This window comes from Agelaius tricolor, unplaced genomic scaffold (assembly GCF_023055355.1).
Source record: "Agelaius tricolor isolate 1412-34295 unplaced genomic scaffold, bAgeTri1.0.p SCAF_43, whole genome shotgun sequence".
NCBI lineage: Eukaryota > Metazoa > Chordata > Aves > Passeriformes > Icteridae > Agelaius > Agelaius tricolor.
In genome coordinates this window covers 1,595,929-1,614,475 of record NW_027269303.1, presented here as the reverse complement: position 1 = coordinate 1,614,475, position 18,547 = coordinate 1,595,929, and the positions used below count along the sequence as shown (strand labels likewise).

Sequence of the window (18,547 nt, the reverse complement as noted above, 5' to 3'; positions counted from 1 at the left end):
AATAAAAGTATTCAAAATAATATCAAACAAAAACCTGCATACTAAAATAAACAACTTAAAAAAACCTGTAATTTCATAAAAAGTTTAAACAGAAAAAAACCCAACTTAATCCACTACCCCCTAGAGTAGATCTCTATTCCCAGAGATAAAAACAGTTTGTAAAGTAAATAATAAAAACTTATACCTTTAAAGAATTCATCTTTAAAACAATACCCCATAAGTCGACATGGCCCATCAACAAGCTGTTAAACAGCTTGTAGCACAAAAACCAACTTCAGAAAAACAAAGTTCCCCAGATAACTGTGATCCATGACAAAATTTAGAACCACAAATTCCTATTTTTTTCCTCTTGTAAAAAAATCTCCGTAATGTTAACAAGAAAAACTTCTCTCCCTAAGTCAACTAAAAAAAGACTATTCTAGAAATAGTAAACTAACTAGAAATTTTAGATTTAGTTTCTTTACATTGTCATAAAAAGAAAAAGTTGTAAAGAAAAATAAAGTGTTCTAAAGAGTTTATTTTAATTCTTACTACTTTTTTTCTTTAATTACTTTTAAAAAAAATTTCCTTTTCCCTTTTGGAATTTTAAGCCTACTTTACCTTTCTGCTAATCCTATCTCACAACAAAATAAATACATAAATACTTAACCGACACTAAAACCCACCACATTCATCAATACATTAATTAAGAAATCTCAATACTAGAAAAAATTTAAATTCACAAACCAAAACAAGTACAATATCGTAAAAAACCGTTTCCCAAAATTTCTCTGATTTTCTAAAGTTACCAGTAAAGGCTGTTTAGTTCTTTTGAGCTCCTGACAATCTCTTGTTGGTATTTCTCCAGGGAGCCCAACTGAAAGGACACAAACAATTGTAATTCCTTTCAAATGTCTCCTTGAGAGAATTGTTTGGGGGATGGGTTTCAGGGCTTGTCTGTGCTGCTTGGCCCAGCCCAGGCAGGGCTTTCCCAGCCACATTCCACACTCCATTGCCCAGCTGGAGCCGCTGGTGCCTCTGAGTTGTGCTGCCCCAGCCCCAGGGACGCTCTCCTTGTCTGCCCATTCCCCCACGGTCTCTGGGCAGGGATGGCCTCACTGGGGGCTGCTGACATCCTCAGCAACTTGGAGGCTGCTGCTGAATTTCCCTGCTCCAGAGGCTTGTTCAGCCTTCAGCTCTTCAGTGCAGGAATTCAGTGTCCCAGGGCTCATTGACATTCAGAACACCTGAACAAGCCAAGCCTCTGGGAATCATTTGATTTTAATTTTCAAATCCTCTGTGGTTACGTAGATCTCAGTAGTGTATTCAAACTGAATACCTGATATTTGAAAAGACAGCGAGAAAAGATTTCTCAGGTCCTGTTTAGTTTTGTTTTCCTGTTAGATAAATCGATATGTGCAATCTCCGATTGACATTGAATCCAAGTACCTCCTCATGCAGTTTGAACAGATATGAAAATCAAGACCCTTCATGGCTGATAATCAATCAGACTCTGTCCCTACCCCCAGCCCACCATTTCCCCCATCCAAGCCCTGGCACTCAGAGCAGCCTTGTGCAAATCTGAGCTCCCTCCAGCCCAGGCTGCACCTGCAGCTTTCAGCTCCTTGGCTCCAACTCCCACCTGCTTTCCTTGCAGAAGGAGCTGCCCGAGACACAGAGGGATGTTCATTTCTTGTCAGCCAACAAAGCCAAGGGAAGGCACAGCTCCATCCAATGCAAAAGTCATTCTTCTCCCTGGCTCTGCCCTGCCCCTGATCCCCCCAGCCTGTCCTGTTTCCTTCATCCCTGCATTGCCAGGGACTCTCTGGGACAAGGGAGCTCTGCTCTGGCTATGGAGGGAAGTCCAAGTGCAGCCACTGGAGTGGGAACCACAACTCATCAGGTTTGTATCCTTTGGGGGTCAGGAACTGGTGAGACTCAGAGGCACAGAAAGTTTCTCCTCATGGCCAACAGACCACAGTTGAACAGGACACAATTTAATTACAATCTCACTCTTCCCTGAGCTATGTGCAATGTCCCAGCAGTGCCTGATGAGTCCAACATCCACAAGGGATTTCTATACTAGAATTAATTTTAGACAAACATGATCCTGTAATAGATATAAACACAATTATGTTCTTGTATCAGGATGCTCGTCCTGGAGTGGGGACAAAACAGCTCCAACAATTCCTGATTTGCAAAGCTGTCAGTGGTGGATGGAGAAGGGAGGTCAGGCTGCTCTTGGTGCTGAGGAAATGCTCAAACCAGCCTGACTCATTTCATCTCCTCTGGTCCTGGCTGATCTCCCCTCTTTCCCCTTCCACCCATTGGCTTTTTTCTCCCACCAGGCCCCCGGTGAAGAGCCTGGCTCTGTGTTCTCCATCCCCTCCTCGCTGGCACTGCCAGGCTGGGATGAGGAGCCCCTCGGCCTTCCCTGCTCTGGGCTGGACAAGCCCAGCTCCCTCAGCCTCTGCTCACAGCCCAAGGGCTCCAGCCCCACCTTGGAGGCCCTTCCCAGACCCTGCTCCAGCTGCCAGACATCTTTCCTGCCCTGGGCAACCCAACCCAGGCCACAGTGACCTGGAGAATCCCCGTCCTTGATGTCCTGGTCACACAGCCCTGGCCCCTTGTCCCCATGTCAGGCTCTGGGGTGGATCCTGTGGAACATCCTTTGGTGGAGGCTGTGGCTCCAGGTGGGCCGGGGGGATCCCGGGGGACAGGGACCCTGCTGGGCATGGACAGCATTGGACTTGTTGGGAGAAACTGTGAGGGGGAGCTGGGGCCGAGTGACCAACCCAGTGACCTGACACAGCCCTGCTGGGATGTCACACAGCCCCTCTGGGATGTCACAGCCCCTCTGGGATGTCACAGCCCATTCTCTAATGTCACACTGCTGGTCTCTGATGTCAGCCAACTCAGTGATGTCATAGTCTGCTCTGTGATGTCAGACATCTGCCCTGTGATGTCACAGCTGGCTCTGTGATGTCACAGAGGCACTCTATGATGTCATTGCTACTCAATGATGTCACATGACCCACTCTGTGATGTCATAGCCCACTCTGTGACCTCATGTTACCAGATGATCAATTGCCTACACCAGGTGAGCTCACACCTGGAGCTTGTTCTCCACATCCCCAGGCCTATGGAAACCACACAAGGCCCATTGTGTGAGAAGGGGAACTGGACGTTCAGCAGCCTCAGGGTCCTGCCAGCTCAGCCAGGCCCACTGGAACATTGGGGTCCACGACCACCAGGGACCACCAGAGAGACCCCCCAGGAAAGAAGAACACATGGGTAAAGGGGCGAGGAAATATGCTAATGATTTTGGGGAAATGATTATCAGATGTGTGTTTAGTCCAAGACAATCAATGAATATGTGAGCAAAATACAGAAAATAAACAGAAACTTTCCTGTACTCAGCATGCACAGCTTTGGGAGGAGCTCTCCCCTGTGCATCCAGCTGAATAAAGAATGCTGCTTCTTAATGCTACATTGGGGTTAAGGAGTTTTCTGTTTTGCTGGATTTTTGGTGACACTCCCAAGGAAAGCTCTGTCTGCTGCTGTTCACACGGAGGCTGCCTGGGGCCCAGTGACCATGAAATAATCAAGTTTTCAATGTTCTATGAAAGAAGGAGGGGCAGCAACAAAACTTCTACACTGGAATTAGGAAGGGCAGACTTTGGCCCTCCCCAGACTTTGGGGAGTACCAAATCTGGTACTGATTTTTTGAAAGGAAAGAGCCCTTTAAAACAAAGGGATCCAGGAAGGATGGACAAATTTCAAGAACGTAATCTTAAGGGGGAAGGAGCAACCTGTCCCAGTGTGCCAAAACATGATCTAGAGAGGAAAAGGACTGTCCTGGCTGCCGATGGAGCTTTTCTGGGAACTCAGGGGAAAAAAGGACCAGCAATGCAGAAAGTGTTTAAGGATGTTGTTAGGTTATGAAGAAAGTGATGTGAAGAAATGAAAGCTCAATTAGAATTTAAACTGGCGGCTTGTAAAAAGAATAAAAAATGTTTTTATAAAAAAAATTATAGCAAAAGGAGGGAGAAGGAGAACCTCTACTCTTTATTGGATGCAGTTAAAAATAGAGCAACTGAAGATAAGTAAAAGACAAAGCTACTTAATATCTTGTTTGTCAATTTTCAATATTAGGACAGGCTGTCCTCAGGACAAGTGTTCTCCTGAGCTGGTAGATGGGCACAGGGAGCAGAACAGCCCCCTGGAATCCAGGAGGAAGCAGCTGCTGACCTGCTGAGCCACTCAGATGCTCACAGGTGTCTCTGGGAGCAGATGGGATCCATGCTAGGGGGATGAGGGAGCTGTGGATGAGCTCCCCAGGCTGCTCTCCATCATTTACCATCAGTCCTGGCTCAGCAGGGAGGGCCCAGAGCACTGGAGGTGCCAGTGTGAGCCCATCCCCAGGAAGGGCTGGAAGGAGGAGCTGGGGAACTCCAGGCCTGTCAGCCTGACCTGGGTGCCCGGCAAGGTTATGGAACAGATCACCTTGAGTGCCATCACAGGGCACCCACAGGATGGCCCAGGGATCAGAGCCAGCCAGCGTGGATTTCAATATCTGCATTGATGATCTGGATGAGGGGATTGAGTCCATCATCAGCAAATTTGCGGATGACACCAAGCTGGGTGTGAGTGTGGATCTGCTGGAGGGTAGGAGGGCTCTGCACAGGGCCCTGGACAGGCAGGATCCAGGGCCCAAATCCAACAAGGTGAGGTTTAACAAGTGCAAGTGCTGGGTCCTACACTTTGGCTACAACAACTCCTGCAGCTCTACAGGCTGGGGACAGAGTGGCTGGAGAGCAGCCCGGCAGAAAGGGACCTGCAGGGACTGATGGACAGCAGGCTGGACATGAGGCAGCAGTGTGCCCAGGTGGCCAAGAAGGCCAATGGCTCCTGGCCTGGATCAGGAATGGTGTGGCCAGCAGGAGCAGGGCAGGGATTCTTCCCCTGTGCTCAGCACTGCTTGGGCAGCACCTCGAGTGCTGTGTCCAATTCTGGGCTCCTCAATTTAGGAAGGACATGGAGGGGCTGGAGCGTGTCCAGAGAAGGGCAACAGGGCTGGGGAGGGGTCTGGAACACAAGTCCTGTGAGGAGTGGCTGAGGGAGCTGGGGTTGTTTATCCTGGAGAAGAGGAGGCTCAAGGGAGACAAGGCAGTGTCAGGGCACAGGTTGGACTTGATGATCTCCAAGGTCTTTTCCAGCCTTGCTGATTCTGGGATTCTCTGAAACCACCCTAGGAGCAGGTGCAGGATGAGCCCTGGGCCTCCTCTTCAGAAGCTCCAGCAGCCCAGGTCCCTCAGCTTCTCCTGGCAGCCCCAAAGCCCATCCTGTCAGTCCTGCAGAGCCTCTGCAGCTCCTCCTCATTGCCCAGAACAGGGAGCCCCCGAGGCAGACACAGCAGCCCAGATGTGCCCCCCTGGCCTGGGGTGCCTCTGGCAAGGGAGCAGCAGCAGGCACTGCAGGAGCCTGCAGACAATTCCTGCAGCACTTGTAGGATGATCCTGCTGCCCAAGGGACATTCCCATGGTGCCAAGTCAGGAACTGCAATGGGAGTGGGGCCAGAGAGGAAAGAGCAAACAGGGATGGGCTGTTTGCAGGGCAGGGGACAGGGCTGGGCAAGAGGAAGAAATCTGTACCAAGGAAGAGTAAAGAAAGCAAAGGTGGCACACAGGAAATGCTGAGGGCAGTTTGGGGGTGGCTGCCAGGCAGCCCTGGCTCTGAGCAACAGCGTCTGCAGTGGCACAGGAAACTCCCAGCTGATGGGAACAAACTTTCTGGCTGAGTGCAGAGGCCAGGACAAAGCTGAGTGGTTTCCCTGGTGTCCCGCAGGCCTTGCTGGCCCCAGGGGCTGATGGCATTTGTGCTCCCTCAGGTTCATGTCCCCACAGCAACAGCATGGGGGTGCTGGCCCTGCTGTGTGCAATGCAAACAGGGGCTGCTGAGGCAGTGCTGCCGTGTCTGTGCCTGCAAGGATGGGGCACCTGTGTGAGCTGGGGGAGAGGCCAGGGCTGCAGAGGGGGGATGTTGTTGGCAGCTGCATGAGGACGCTCTGGGACGCTGCCCTGGGCTGTGCAGCGCACTGGGCATGGATCAGCCCCTGCTCTGCTGCTCCTTCCCGTCTGCCCCAGGGCCCTTGCAGAGCCCCAGCCATGCTGTTTGCCCCCAGCCTGCCCACGGCCAGCCTGGGGCTGCTGACGGGGGTTTCTGTGCTGAGCATTGGCCTGGCCGTGTTCTTGAGAGAGCCTGGGCAAGGAGCCTGGAGCCCCCAGGGCCTGGCCTGAGGCGTCAGCGCTGCCCCAGCAGTGCCCATGGCCTGTCCCTGCTGCAGCCCCGGCACTGCCACCCCCAGGGCTGTGCCCGGCCCCGAGAGCACTCAGGCCCTGCAGCAACACCAGGGCCACCAGGGCAGCGGGGCAGGGCCACGGCAGCAGCACTGGCAACACCAAGTGCTGCTGCTGCTGCTGCTGCTGGGCACAGCTGCTGGGCCAGCACTGATCTGCCCCAGCTCTGCACACAGACATTGCTGCTGCAGCTCCAGAGAAGGCAACAAAAGGGCATCTCTGCAGAAAACTCTGCTGGGAGAGATCCTTTAGTTCCTTTGAAGCCGCCACGAGCAGAGCCCCTCACTGACACAGTGTGTGGCCACAGGGAAGGTGGAGAGAAACAAAATTACCAAAGACACAAACAATGACATTTCTTTGTGGACAATAAGAAAAAAGTAAAGCAAAGGTAAAGAAACTCTAAAATGAAACCAACAAGAAGTATCAAATACAACTTTTATTACGAGTGATTTGCAAACACTGTCCAGCAATTTAATGCTTCTGAAATTTTCCAGTCATCAGTGTCCACACTGCAGCCTTGAGCTCCTGGTTCCTCAGGCTGTAGATGAGGGGGTTCAGGGCTGGAGGCACCACCGAGTACAGAACTGACAGGGTCAGATCCAGGGATGGGGAGGACATGGAGGGGGGCTTCAGATGAGCAAATGTGCCAGTGCTGATATACAAGAACACCACAGCCAGGTGAGGGAGGCAGGTGAAAAAGGCTTTGTGCCGTCCCTGCTCAGAGGGGATCCTCAGCACAGCCCTGAAGATCTGCACATAGGAGAAAACAATGAACACAAAACAGCCAAATGCTAAACACACACTAACAGTAAGAAGCCCAAGTTCCCTGAGGTAGGAGTGTGAACAGGAGAGCTTGAGGATCTGGGGGATTTCACAGAAGAACTGGCCCAGGGCATTGCCATGGCACAGGGGCAGGGAAAATGTATTGGCCGTGTGCAGCAGTGAATAGAGAAAGGCACTGGCCCAGGCAGCTGCTGCCATGTGGGCACAAGCTCTGCTGCCCAGGAGGGTCCCGTAGTGCAGGGGTTTGCAGATGGACACGTAGCGGTCGTAGCACATGATGGTCAGGAGGCAAAACTCTGCTGAGATGAAGAACACAAAGAAAAAGAGCTGAGCAGCACATCCTGTGTAGGAGATGTTGCTGGTGTCCCAGAGGGAATTGTGCATGGCTTTGGGGACAGTGGTGCAGATGGAGCCCAGGTCAGCGAGGGCCAGGTTGAGCAGGAAGAAGAACATGGGCGTGTGCAGGTGGTGGCCGCAGGCTACGGCGCTGATGATGAGGCCGTTGCCCAGGAGGGCAGCCAGGGAGATGCCCAGCAAGAGGCAGAAGTGCAGGAGCTGCAGCTGCCGCGTGTCTGCCAGTGCCAGCAGGAGGAAGTGCCTGATGGAGCTGCTGTTGGACATTTTTGGTGCCTTGGCATGGGGATCTGTAAGAAAAATAATCATGGAATATTTGGGTTTGGAGAGGACTTGAAATATCCCAGCACAGCCTGGGGGCACTTTCCCCCCACTGCCTGCCCAGGGCTCTGCTGCCTGGAGCTGTCCCTGCCAGCAGCTGCTTCCCTGTGCCCAGGGCTGGGCCCTGCCAGTGCTGCCAGAGCCCAGCCCAGCCCTGGGGGCTCAGCTCTGCCCTGCAGAGCCCTCCCAGCTCAGGCACTGCCCAGGGGCAGCTCTGGCTCTGCAGGCTCTGAGGGCAACATCAGAGCAACCCTGAGGAGGCTGAAAAAGAAACACTGATGGTGACTCTGAGGGGACCTGTGCTGATCTCTGTAACTGCCCAGTTGTTTCAGATCTAAGAGAATTTTTTTATTTATTTTTCTCAGCCTGAACTGAGAGATGAATATCTATGGGCAGTTTCTTATCCAGGCAACCCAGAGCAGTAGATTAAAAAAGCAGGATTATCCCCTTTATGCACCCCCTGCCTTGCTGTGCTCCCTGTATAATCTACTTGGAAATGTTCTGCAGTTCAATGCCATGCTGGGAGCAGTCCTGAACAATGCAGCATCCTCCCCACACATGGAGAACACTTCCAAGCCTCACCAGCTGTCTCCTCCCAGCCAGATCTTGTCCCCCAGCGCTGGGAGCAGCTGCCAGGGCTGGCTGAGAGCTGTCCCTGGCAGGCAGCAGAGTCCCTGCCCCAGCACAGCGCCCTGGGCTGCAGGACCCTGCTCTGCAGGACAGCCCTGGGCACCCCTGGCTGCTCTGCACAAGAGACAAGCAGAGAATGTACTCACAGGCTCTGCAGGCATTGGCATGTTCCAGCTTGAGGAGATGGCTCCAGGAGCTGCAGCTGCATTGTCCTGCAGCCAGAGGTTCCTGTGCCAAGGGCTGGCAGTGATTGTGCCCCAGGCACTTCTCAGCCCCTTCCCAGCCCTGACTGATTGAAGCTCTCTGTGCCTCTGGGCTGTGCCCGGGCTGGCTGCAGGCAGTGCCCCAGCCCTGCTGGGCTGGCAGAAGAGCTGCTCATCAAGAGAAATGTGCTTTTGAAGCTCTTCTTGGTGACCAGGAGCTGCCTCTGTGCCAGGAGCCCAGCCCAGCTCAGCAGCACAGACACAGCACAAGGACTTTAATCAGCCTCTGGGGCTTTGTGCTCAGGCCCTGAACATCAGTCCCTGAGAGGGAGCTGAAGAAACCTCTGCAGAACTCCAAGGCAGAATCCAACTCCAAAGTTTCTTGGACTTTTAATGGGTCCCAGAGAGGGACACGACTGAGCAAGTGTCCCCAGGCCCCAGGCAGAGCAGAGAACTGCAGGCAGTGCTGACAGGTGGGGACAAAGAGAAGCCAAGTCTTGGTGCCCTGGGGCACAGCAGGGTCTGTGCCAGCAAGGGCTGGGAGGAGACACCTTGTGCTGAGGCCCTGGGGCCTCCTGGCACAGCCCCAGCCAGGCTGGGCACTGTCAGCCCCTTGTGCTGCCCTCAGCATCCCCCCCTAGCCCACATCCCAGTGGCCTCAAGGATCTGCTGCAAGGAGTCCCTGGGGAGCCTTGCTCAGCAATGGCCCTGGGGGCTCCTGAATGCTCCCTGCAGGGACTGCAGGTTTTTCAAAGGACTTTGGCTTTGGCTTTTGCCTTGGAGTCTCTGAGAGGTTTGTGCAATCATGGCCTCCAATTATCTGCTGTAATTAGTCCCTGGAGATTCTCTGCCTGTTGCAGCATTGATTGGGACTCATTAATACTTCAGGGTACTTAAGTTTTTTAAGCTACTTCCCCTTTCCCTTTTGATACAGACTCTATGAGAAAGATTGTGCATTTACAGGCTCCAATTATCTGCTTAATGAGTCTCTGGAGAGCCGTTATCAGTAACAACATTCAGTGCGCTCATTAATGCTTTAAGGTACTTTAGTTATTTTAAGGTACTTGGTGTTTCCCTTTTGATACAGACTCTGTGAGAGGTTTGTGCAATCATGGCCCCAATTATCTGCTTTAATGAGCCCCTGGAGAGCTTTGTACTGACACTCAGTGGGGCTCAGAAGCTTTGAGCTTCTAAAAATTTTTAAGGTAGTTTGGAATTTCCTTTCTACTCTGAGTCTCTGAGATGTTTTTGGCTAATCCTGGCCTCCAGTTGTCTCCTCCAAGGGATCCATGCGGAGCCTGTGTTGGGGATGGACCTCACTGAGACCCATTCATGCTTTGAGACACTTTGGGGTTTTCTTCTGGCTTTGACTCCTGGAAAGGTTTGTGCAATCTCCTCTCAGGCCTTGAGGTTCCAGGGCTCAGCTCCAAATGCACCACAGGGCTCATCAGGATGCAGCAAGTCCTGACAAACCATGGCTCTGCCTTGATTTCCCTCTGCTCTAATGCAGTTTATCAGGAATGTATCTGGAGTGATTTTTGGTTTGCTAATTTGAGATTTCTCAGCCAATGCACCTATCAGTGCAGTGGGATCAGTGTTGGCTAATTACCATTGCACTCACTGGAATATATTTACTCATTTCCTGCTGTGAGATAGGATTAGGAGAAAGGCAAAGTAGGCTTAAAATTTTAAAAGGGTATATAGAAAAGTTTATTACCAGTAAATAGAAGAAAGAGTAATAAGAATCTGAACACTTCTCCTCTCCCTACAACCTTTTCTTTCTTACTGACAATGCAAGGAGACAAAACCTGAAAGTTTCAGTCAGTTTATACCATCTAGAACAGTCTTTCTTCAGTTCACTTAGGGAGAGGAGTCTCTCTTTCATGCTATGGAGACTTCTCCATAAGAAAAACATTTGCTCGTGGCTCTCAATTCCCACAAATAGCAGCTGCCCAGAAAATCTGCAATTGTCAAGTCCCTCCCATTTTTCATAGCTTTTCCCACAGCTGTTTTTATGGGCCATGTCAACTAATGGGGTATGAGTTTAAAGATGAGCTGTTCAAGAGCAAAGATTCTCTTCATCTATTTCTGAAATCATCTTCATCTCTGAGAACAGAGATCTTCTTCTTCACTCCCTGAGGGCACAGGATCTCACCACTCTTCTCTCTTTCTCTGTTTAAACTTCTCATAGGATCACAGCTACTTCAGCATTTGCCGACTTTACCATGGAGGTTTTTGCTGAACAAGTCATCTCCCCATATTTTCAAATAGTTATAGGGAAAAAGAGAGTCTGATATATTAATTACATCATTCTCCATAGCTTTTCAAGAGGATTTCAGCCCCAAGATCAAGGCATCTCCTCATCCCTTCCATCTGGGACTCAACTTCCCCTTCACTGACCTGGGTGTCTTCATGTTGCTCCTCTGTGTGCCTGCACTTTGTCCTTTTCTCTCACTGGAGGGAGGCTGGAAGCACTGAAAGAGTTCATATCTCACCCGGGGCCTGCCGATGGTTCCGTGCCCCCGGCCGGGCTCGGTGCTTGCGGCCGGAGCTGTTTTACGATGGAGGTTTCTGCAGCGGCTGCGCTGGGGCTGTGTCAGGATGGGCCGCGCTGGGGCAGGGCCAGGATCTCAGCAGCCAGGCCAGAGCACAGCAGCAGCACGGCCGGGGGCCGATGGCTTCTCCTGCCCCTGCCCGGGGCTTGCGGCTGAAGCCCAAGGGTGGCAGAATCTTGGCCGAGCCGGCCCGGCCCGGGGCTGCTCCTGGGGCCCGGCGGATCCTGGCTGGGCCCGGGCTGGCGGCGGGGCAGGGCTCAGCAGGGCCCAGATGTTCCCAACTGCAGCCATGGCCCGGCCCGGCCTCGGCCCCGCGGCCTCCCCTGCCCTGCCCGGCAGCCGATGGGGCCTGGCGGGGTCCCTGGGAAGGGGCCCAGCCCCACGGCAGGAGCCGCCCGGCCCGGCCTGGCTGAGACGGGGCCGGGTCAGCCTTGTTACCTCTGTGCCAGCCAGAAGGGAAAGAGACCCTCCCAGGCTTTCCCATCTTTAACATGTTTCTTCACAGAGGCGTGTACAGTTTCCTTCATAGTTTAACAGATTGTCAATTCTCAAAGATAATTACTGATTATTTTTTTTTGTCAGACATGGAGGAAACTGCTAGCAGCTTCTCTTAGAACATCACTTTCGTGATGCCAAACCACCACAACTGCACAGAGCACAGAGCTCCTTTGTCCATATATAGTGCTCATGTGCCCGAGGTTTCAAAATACCTCCCTGGGAGATCTCTGGGCCCTCTCCAAGGTGTTTTCAAATGAAAACATTCAGCTCAGAGTCTAAGAAAATCACCAGAGGACAGGGCCAGCCTGACCTGTCTGTCCTGGCTACTTTTGTCTGAGATCAGTCCTTGGATAAACAGAATTAAGAGGCCAAATTCCAATTTTGGCCATGGTCCCTGGACCTGAAAGCCGGTTCCTTTCCATAGGAAGGAAGGAACAAAGCCCCAGTGTTTCAGGGGCAGATGAGAAATGGCCACCAGAGGCCAAGGCCAGCCAGAGCAAGCAGGATTTTGTTCTGAGTGATATCCTTGCATATAGGAATTGCTTTAGGGAGAGTTTCAATTTTGGCAATGGGCATCTGAAAAGGGGGGCGGTTCTTTCCCATAGCAAGAAAAGCACGGAGCCCCAGTTTTCCAGGAGCTGATGAGAGGCGGCCCTTGACATTGCAACATCAGCCAGACCTGTCAGGGGACCCCTGGGAAGCCAAACCAGCCAGGCCTGTTCAATGTTCCCTCAGTTCCATGGGGCCCCACAGTGTCCCAATGGTCCCTTGCTTCCCTGAGGCCCTGAGGAGTCATAATGCCCCCTTGGTGACACCAGGCCCTGAAGGGTCCCTATGGTCTCCATGGTTCCATCAGGCCCCACAGAGCCATAATGGTCTCTGGGTTCCATGAAGCCCCACTGTGTCACCATGGCCCCTTGGTTCCATGGGCTCCAGTGGTGCCACAAGGATCCCCTTGGTTCCATGAGGTCCCACAGTGTCCCAGGGATCTCCATGGGAAGGGAAGAACCCAGCCCCAGTGTTGCAGGGGCAGTCACCAGAGGTCAAGGCCACCCAGGCTTGATGGTAGTAGCAGATTGTGCCTGGGAGCAACCCTTGGATATCCAGAATTTTGGAGGTGGAATCCCAATTTCAGACATGGACACCTGGAGGATAAGGATGCTTGTTTTCCATTGGAAAGAAAGAACGGAACACTGATTACACAGTGACATTTGGGGATCTATGGGGAGCATTGGGGATTGTTTCTGCACCTCGTGACCCAACAGGAGCTTCTCTAATAAACTGGGCCTGAAGCTCCCACTGTGGTCATGACAGGAGCCCCTGTGAGTGTCTGGGACATCCCAGCTCTTTGGCAGCCTGGGGACTCCTGTGATGTCACCATGGGATGGCTGTGACTGCCTCTGACCCCAGGGCCCTTTACCATCCCCAGAAAGCCCTGGGAGGTCTCCATGGAGCCCCTGTCTCTGCCTGTGACATTCCAGCTCTGGAACAGCCTGGAGACTCTTGGAAAGTCCCCATGGAACCCCTCTGAGGGCCTGTGACAAATCTGATCCTTAGCAGGCAACCATCACCAGCAACCCTGTTGCTATGGTCAGTTTCCATGGCAACCATCACCAGCCCCCTGTTGCTATGCTCAGTCCCTTGGCAGCTCCATGGGGACCCCATGCCAGGGGTGGTTGCCATGGACACCAGCTCAGGCCTGCAGCCAGAGCCCGTTGCCATGGCAACCATTGGCAGCCCCATCCCCAGGCTCATGGGATCCCAGAAGCACAGAATGGGCTGAGCTGGGAGTGACCCATCAGGATCCTCCAGTCCAACTGCTGGCCCTGCACAGGACACCCCAACAATGCCAGGCTGGGCCTGGCAGCGCTGGCCAAACGCTGCTGCAGCTCAGAGAGCCCTGGAGCTGGGACCCTTCCCTGGGGAGCCTGGCCAGGGCCCCAGCAGCCTCTGGCCAAAAACCTTTTCCTGACATCCAACCTGAGCCTGCCCCGACTCAGCTGCAGCCGCTCCCTCCACTCCTGTCCCTGGGCACCAGAGGGAAGAGGTTCCCACAGCCCCAGCCAGGGACCCGATCCCAAGGCTGCTGCCATGGCCACCAGGGCTGGCACCAGCTGGGATGCTCGCTTTCCACGGGCCGGGCTTCAGCAATGGGATTCCCCAATTTCCTGCTCCCGCTAAAACCGCGCTGCCCTCGCTGCCCTCCCGCCTCCCATGGAAAGCACAAAAGGCAAAGATCCCGGGCTGGGAGAAGAACAATTTATTGGGAACAGCAACGAGATAAAGAACAAACAGGAACAGAAACAATATTGATAACAGAAGGGATAAATAAAACTGTTTACAGGGAAAACTACAACACAACTCACAGGGTCTGCCTGGCTACAATATTTCTTGCCTGGAAAGGACACCCTTCTCCTCAGGGAGAGAGAGAGAGTCCCTTTCCTGTCCCTGGCAATGATCTGAGGTGGGACTGAATGTAATGACAGGGCCATGGCCAGACCCTCATGTTTTTCAATGCCACATCAGGTCATTGTCAAAGGGCAGGAAAAGGTACAGGTGTCTTCCCAGCATGGATTAAAGGGAACATGGATCACCAGGGCTCTTTCCAGTCTGGCTTCTCCCATGGGGGATGAAGCTGGAGTGGTGCATCAAGCTGTTCCTGCAATCGAGGCACTTGCAGGGCTTCATTCACTGGTGGCTCCGTTGGTGTCTTGTCAAATGAGAGCTGCTGGTGAAGCTCTTCCCACACTGGGAACACTCGTAGGGCCTCTTCCCAGTGTGGATGCGCTGGTGCCTGATGAGGGTGGAATTGTGCTTGAAGCTCTTCCCGCAGTCAGGGCAGTAGAAGGGCCTCTCATCCGTGTGAATGCGCTCATGCAGGCAGAGATTTGAGCTGGTCCGAAACCTCTTCCCACACGTGCGGCACTCGTAGGGTCTCTCCCCAGTGTGGATGAGCTGGTGCCTGATGAGGTGGTACTTGCGCTTGAAGCCCATCCTGCAATCAGGGCAGGGGAAGGGCCTTTCTTCTGTGTGAATCTGCCAGTGCCTGGCGAGATCAGGGCTGGTGTGAAACCTCTTCTGGCACTGGGGACACTCGTAGGGCCTCTCCCCAGTGTGGATGCACTGGTGGGTCAAAAGGGTGGAGCTGCAGCTGAAGCCCTTCCCACACTCCCCACACTCATAGGGCCATTCCCTGGTGTGGATCATCTGGTGGCTGATCAGGGTGCTGCTCTGCCTGAAGCTCTTCCCACACTCCAAGCACTTGTGGGGCTTTTTCCCATCATGAAGCTGCTCATGGGCCACCAGCTCCGAGCTCTGGCTGAAGCTCTGTCCACCTTCCTGCCTCAGGGTGGGTCTTTCCTCCTCAGAGCACCCTGGGCTGGGTTTGGAGCCCCTTCTCCTGTGGGATCTCTGGGGCTTTTCCTCCACGTTGGAATTCTGCACTGTGGAGCCACTCAAAATGGCCTCTTCCACGAGGTTCTGCCACAGGGATTTGCCCTCCCTGGTCTCCATCCTCAGCTTCTTCTCTGGGGGAGGAAAGACAAGGAGAGGATGGGATTTGCCTCCGTGCCAGAGGGAAGGGGAAGGAGATCCCCCCAGTGCATCCCCAGCAGGACGGGGTTGGCAGCAGGGTTGTCCTGCAGCCGGGAGCCGTGCTGGGCTGGGAGATGGAGCAGGAGAGAGGGGGAAAGGGGCACTGACTTCCTCCTCACCGGCCTGGGGCTCCTGGGGCACCTTCTTCTTCCTCACAGCCTCCTCCTCCATCTGGCCAAGTTTATGGGATGGAAAATCCTGTTTTGAGAAGAAAACAAGGGATAAGTACATTGAATTTTGTACTTGTTTGAAGGCAAACCTGGGGAGGGTCTAAACCAGGATTACAATTTAATAAGAAAATGAAGATCAAGGCAATGATGCAGAATCACTGCCTTAAACTGACAGAGTCAGGATATAACCCGACACCCTGCTGGTCAGGCTGGTGGCAGCAGTCCCATTAAATGGTGGCTGCAGTCCTGTGGGAGTGATGAACGTGATTCTGTCCAAGCAGTGATCCTGTAGAAGGGTCAGGTCTTCCTCTGAAGGTCCAGTTGTGGTTCTGGAGCTCTTGTCCTCTGGGAATCCAGTAGGCAAGCTGCTCCTGGTGTTGCAAGGCTCAGCTTATATCCAGGTAGGAATGCTTGGATCCTCCCCCTGGGCGGAGCATCCCACAATGGGAGGATGGAATTTTATCAGTCCTGCAGTGACACTCAATGGCCCATTCCCAGAAGATATCTCCCCTGGAGGGCGTTATCAGGGCTGAGTCATGGAAGAGATCAAGAACACTGCCCCACCTGTTTATAGCAGTTGATGAAGATGGGCATTGAAAACATGCATTTGGTTCCATCTTACATTGCAGCCTGAAACAGTGGGGGAATCCGTGCTCAGGGGGTGAACACCACCCCCCTTACCCAAACTGGCTCAGGTGTAAATCCCCCACCCTGGGAAGGCCACACACACACAGGGGACAATGTCACACTTGCCCTGCTCCAGGGCAAATGGCATCTCTCTAATATTTTCTTAACCAGATTGCAAAATTATTTTGGCACAGTGAGTTCAGGGCACTGTTCTTTGACCCCAGTTGCCTTTGACAACAGCATGGTTCCTTCCTCTGAGGAGGTTGTGGGTCTCTCTGAAGGAACTCTTGGAAACTTGGATGCAGCTTCGTCTGAGCGACCTATGGGAGATCTGATGAGGAAAATGGCTGTTGTGGGACTGGAGTGTAAAGAAAATACTTTGTTGTCCCTCCTTGAAAAGTTTGTTAAAATCACTGGAGGAAATGGAGCAAATGATACCAGCAAGACTGACAAGGTTCATTCACCACATGGCGAGGAACACAAGGCTGCTAAAAGTCCCACAAGAAGCCCAGCTCAAGTAGCTAAATTCCCAAATAACTACTGAATTCCCAGGCTTGGTTTTTTTCCAAATGTGAGAATCATTATTCTCTTCATCCCTGTCACCTTTGTGACAGCTACACAGAGCTTTCCCTTCCTTTTAATAATATCTGTATTGGGCCGAATTTGCACTTTTCTTTAATTGTAACCTGCCAGCAGCTGAGCTGGAGCTGTGCAGGAACCAAGGAAACTTGGAATTGCCCCAGAATTGCTTCTATTGTCAGCCGGTGCTGCGGCGGCCGTGGGGCAGAGGGGTGGGAAAGGGGGTCTGGGGTGGCAGTGGAGGAAATGCCGGGCCCGGGGGCTGAGCACAGGGCTGAGCACGCAGAGATGGTTTTGTTCTTGCTGAGCTCGCACTGAGCCAAGGCCTGTCCTGCCCCTCATTCGGCCACGCTGGGGAGGGGCTGAGGGTGTGGGGGAGCTTGGGAGGGGACACAACCAGGACAGGAGATCCCAGCTGACTCCAGGGATACCCCAGACCATAGGACATCATGATCAGTGCATGAAGTGTGGGGAACAAGGAGGAAGGGGGCACATTTGCAGTGAGGGTTTTGTCTTTCCAGGTAACACTTAGGCAGGATTGGGCCCTTTTTCACCAGTGGGCAGGGCCCGCACCAAAGACACAGACACCAACTTAACTTAAGGAACAGTGTAATTTAGATAATGCAAATTTGCAAAAAATTACAAAAATATTAGGTAGGCAAAGCAAATAATCATTAGTCAATAATTCCAAAAGAGAAGATGTTGAAATGAGTATCAAACAACTGTCCATTTCTGGCTGCAGGCTCTGGAGATTCTATCTCTGCCTTCAATCAGGGTTGCATTCCCTAAAGAATCCTGGTACCAAATCCTGCTTTCCAAGGCTGGAACAGTGTCTCAGGTTTAGCTGGGTGTGTATTCAATTACCCTCTGTTAAAGTTGGGGCAATTATCATCTGTTAATTGAGCAGTTTACTTTATCTCTTCCACATGAATCCTCCCTCCAGGGAGATATCTTCTGTTAATGGGCCATTGAGTGTCACTGATAAAAATTCCATCATCCCATTGTGAGAAGATCTGCCCAGAGGGAGGAGCCAAGCATTCCTACCTGGAGATAATCTGAGAATGTGAACAACAGAGTCAGCCTTCTCCCACAAGATTCCCAGAAGAGCAGCTTTCAGCTCCACTGGATCCCAGAGGAAGACCAGGCCAATCGACGCCACAACTGGACCTTCAGAGGAAAACTCCAATCTTCTAAGGATCACTGCTCCAACAGAACCACACCTGTCCCTGCAGGAGCACTGCAGCCACCATTTAACAGGAGTGCTACCAACACTCTGACCCACAGGGTGTCAGGTCGTATTCCTACTCTGTAAGTAGTTTTTAGTACTACTGCATTTGTATTTTTAATTTTCCTTCTGAAGAATTGTTATTCCTATTCCCATAGACTTTGCTTGACAGCCCCTTGTTTTGAAAATTATAATTCCAAGTGAAGGGATTAACATTTTCCATTTCAGGGGAGTCTCCTGCCTTCCTTAGCAGACACCTGTCTTTTCAAACTGACACAATACCCTGGGACAGCCAGGCAGGTGAGGAGGAAGTCAGTGTCCCTTTCCCCCTCTCTCCTGCTCCATCTCCCAGCCCAGCACGGCTCCCGGCTGCAGGACAACCCTGCTGCCAACCCCGTCCTGCTGGGGATGAACTGGGGGGATCTCCTTCCCCTTCCCTCTGGCACGGAGGCAAATCCCATCCTCTCCTTGTCTTTCCTCCCCCAGAGAAGAAGCTGAGGATGGAGACCACGGAGGACAAATCCCTGTGGCAGAACATCGTGGAAGAGGCCATTTTAAGTGGCTCCACGGTGCAGAATTCCAACGTGGAGGACAAGTCCCAGAGATTCCACAGGAGGAGGGACTCCAAACCCAGCCCAGGGTGCTCTGAGGAGGAAAGACCCACCCTGAG

General features: G+C 52.5%; 2 protein-coding genes across 2 annotated transcripts in view; one reads left to right on the top strand and one right to left on the bottom strand.

Moving 5' to 3' along the window:
* The window catches only part of LOC139604076 (uncharacterized), a 1,261,625-nt gene that overhangs the window by 1,163,180 nt on the left and 79,898 nt on the right, over positions 1–18,547 (top strand).
* On the bottom strand, positions 6,810–7,742 carry LOC139603971 (olfactory receptor 14A16-like). The gene has a single exon (XM_071454968.1). The coding sequence runs from the start codon at positions 7,740–7,742 to the stop codon at positions 6,810–6,812; it is 933 nt and encodes a 310-aa protein (XP_071311069.1).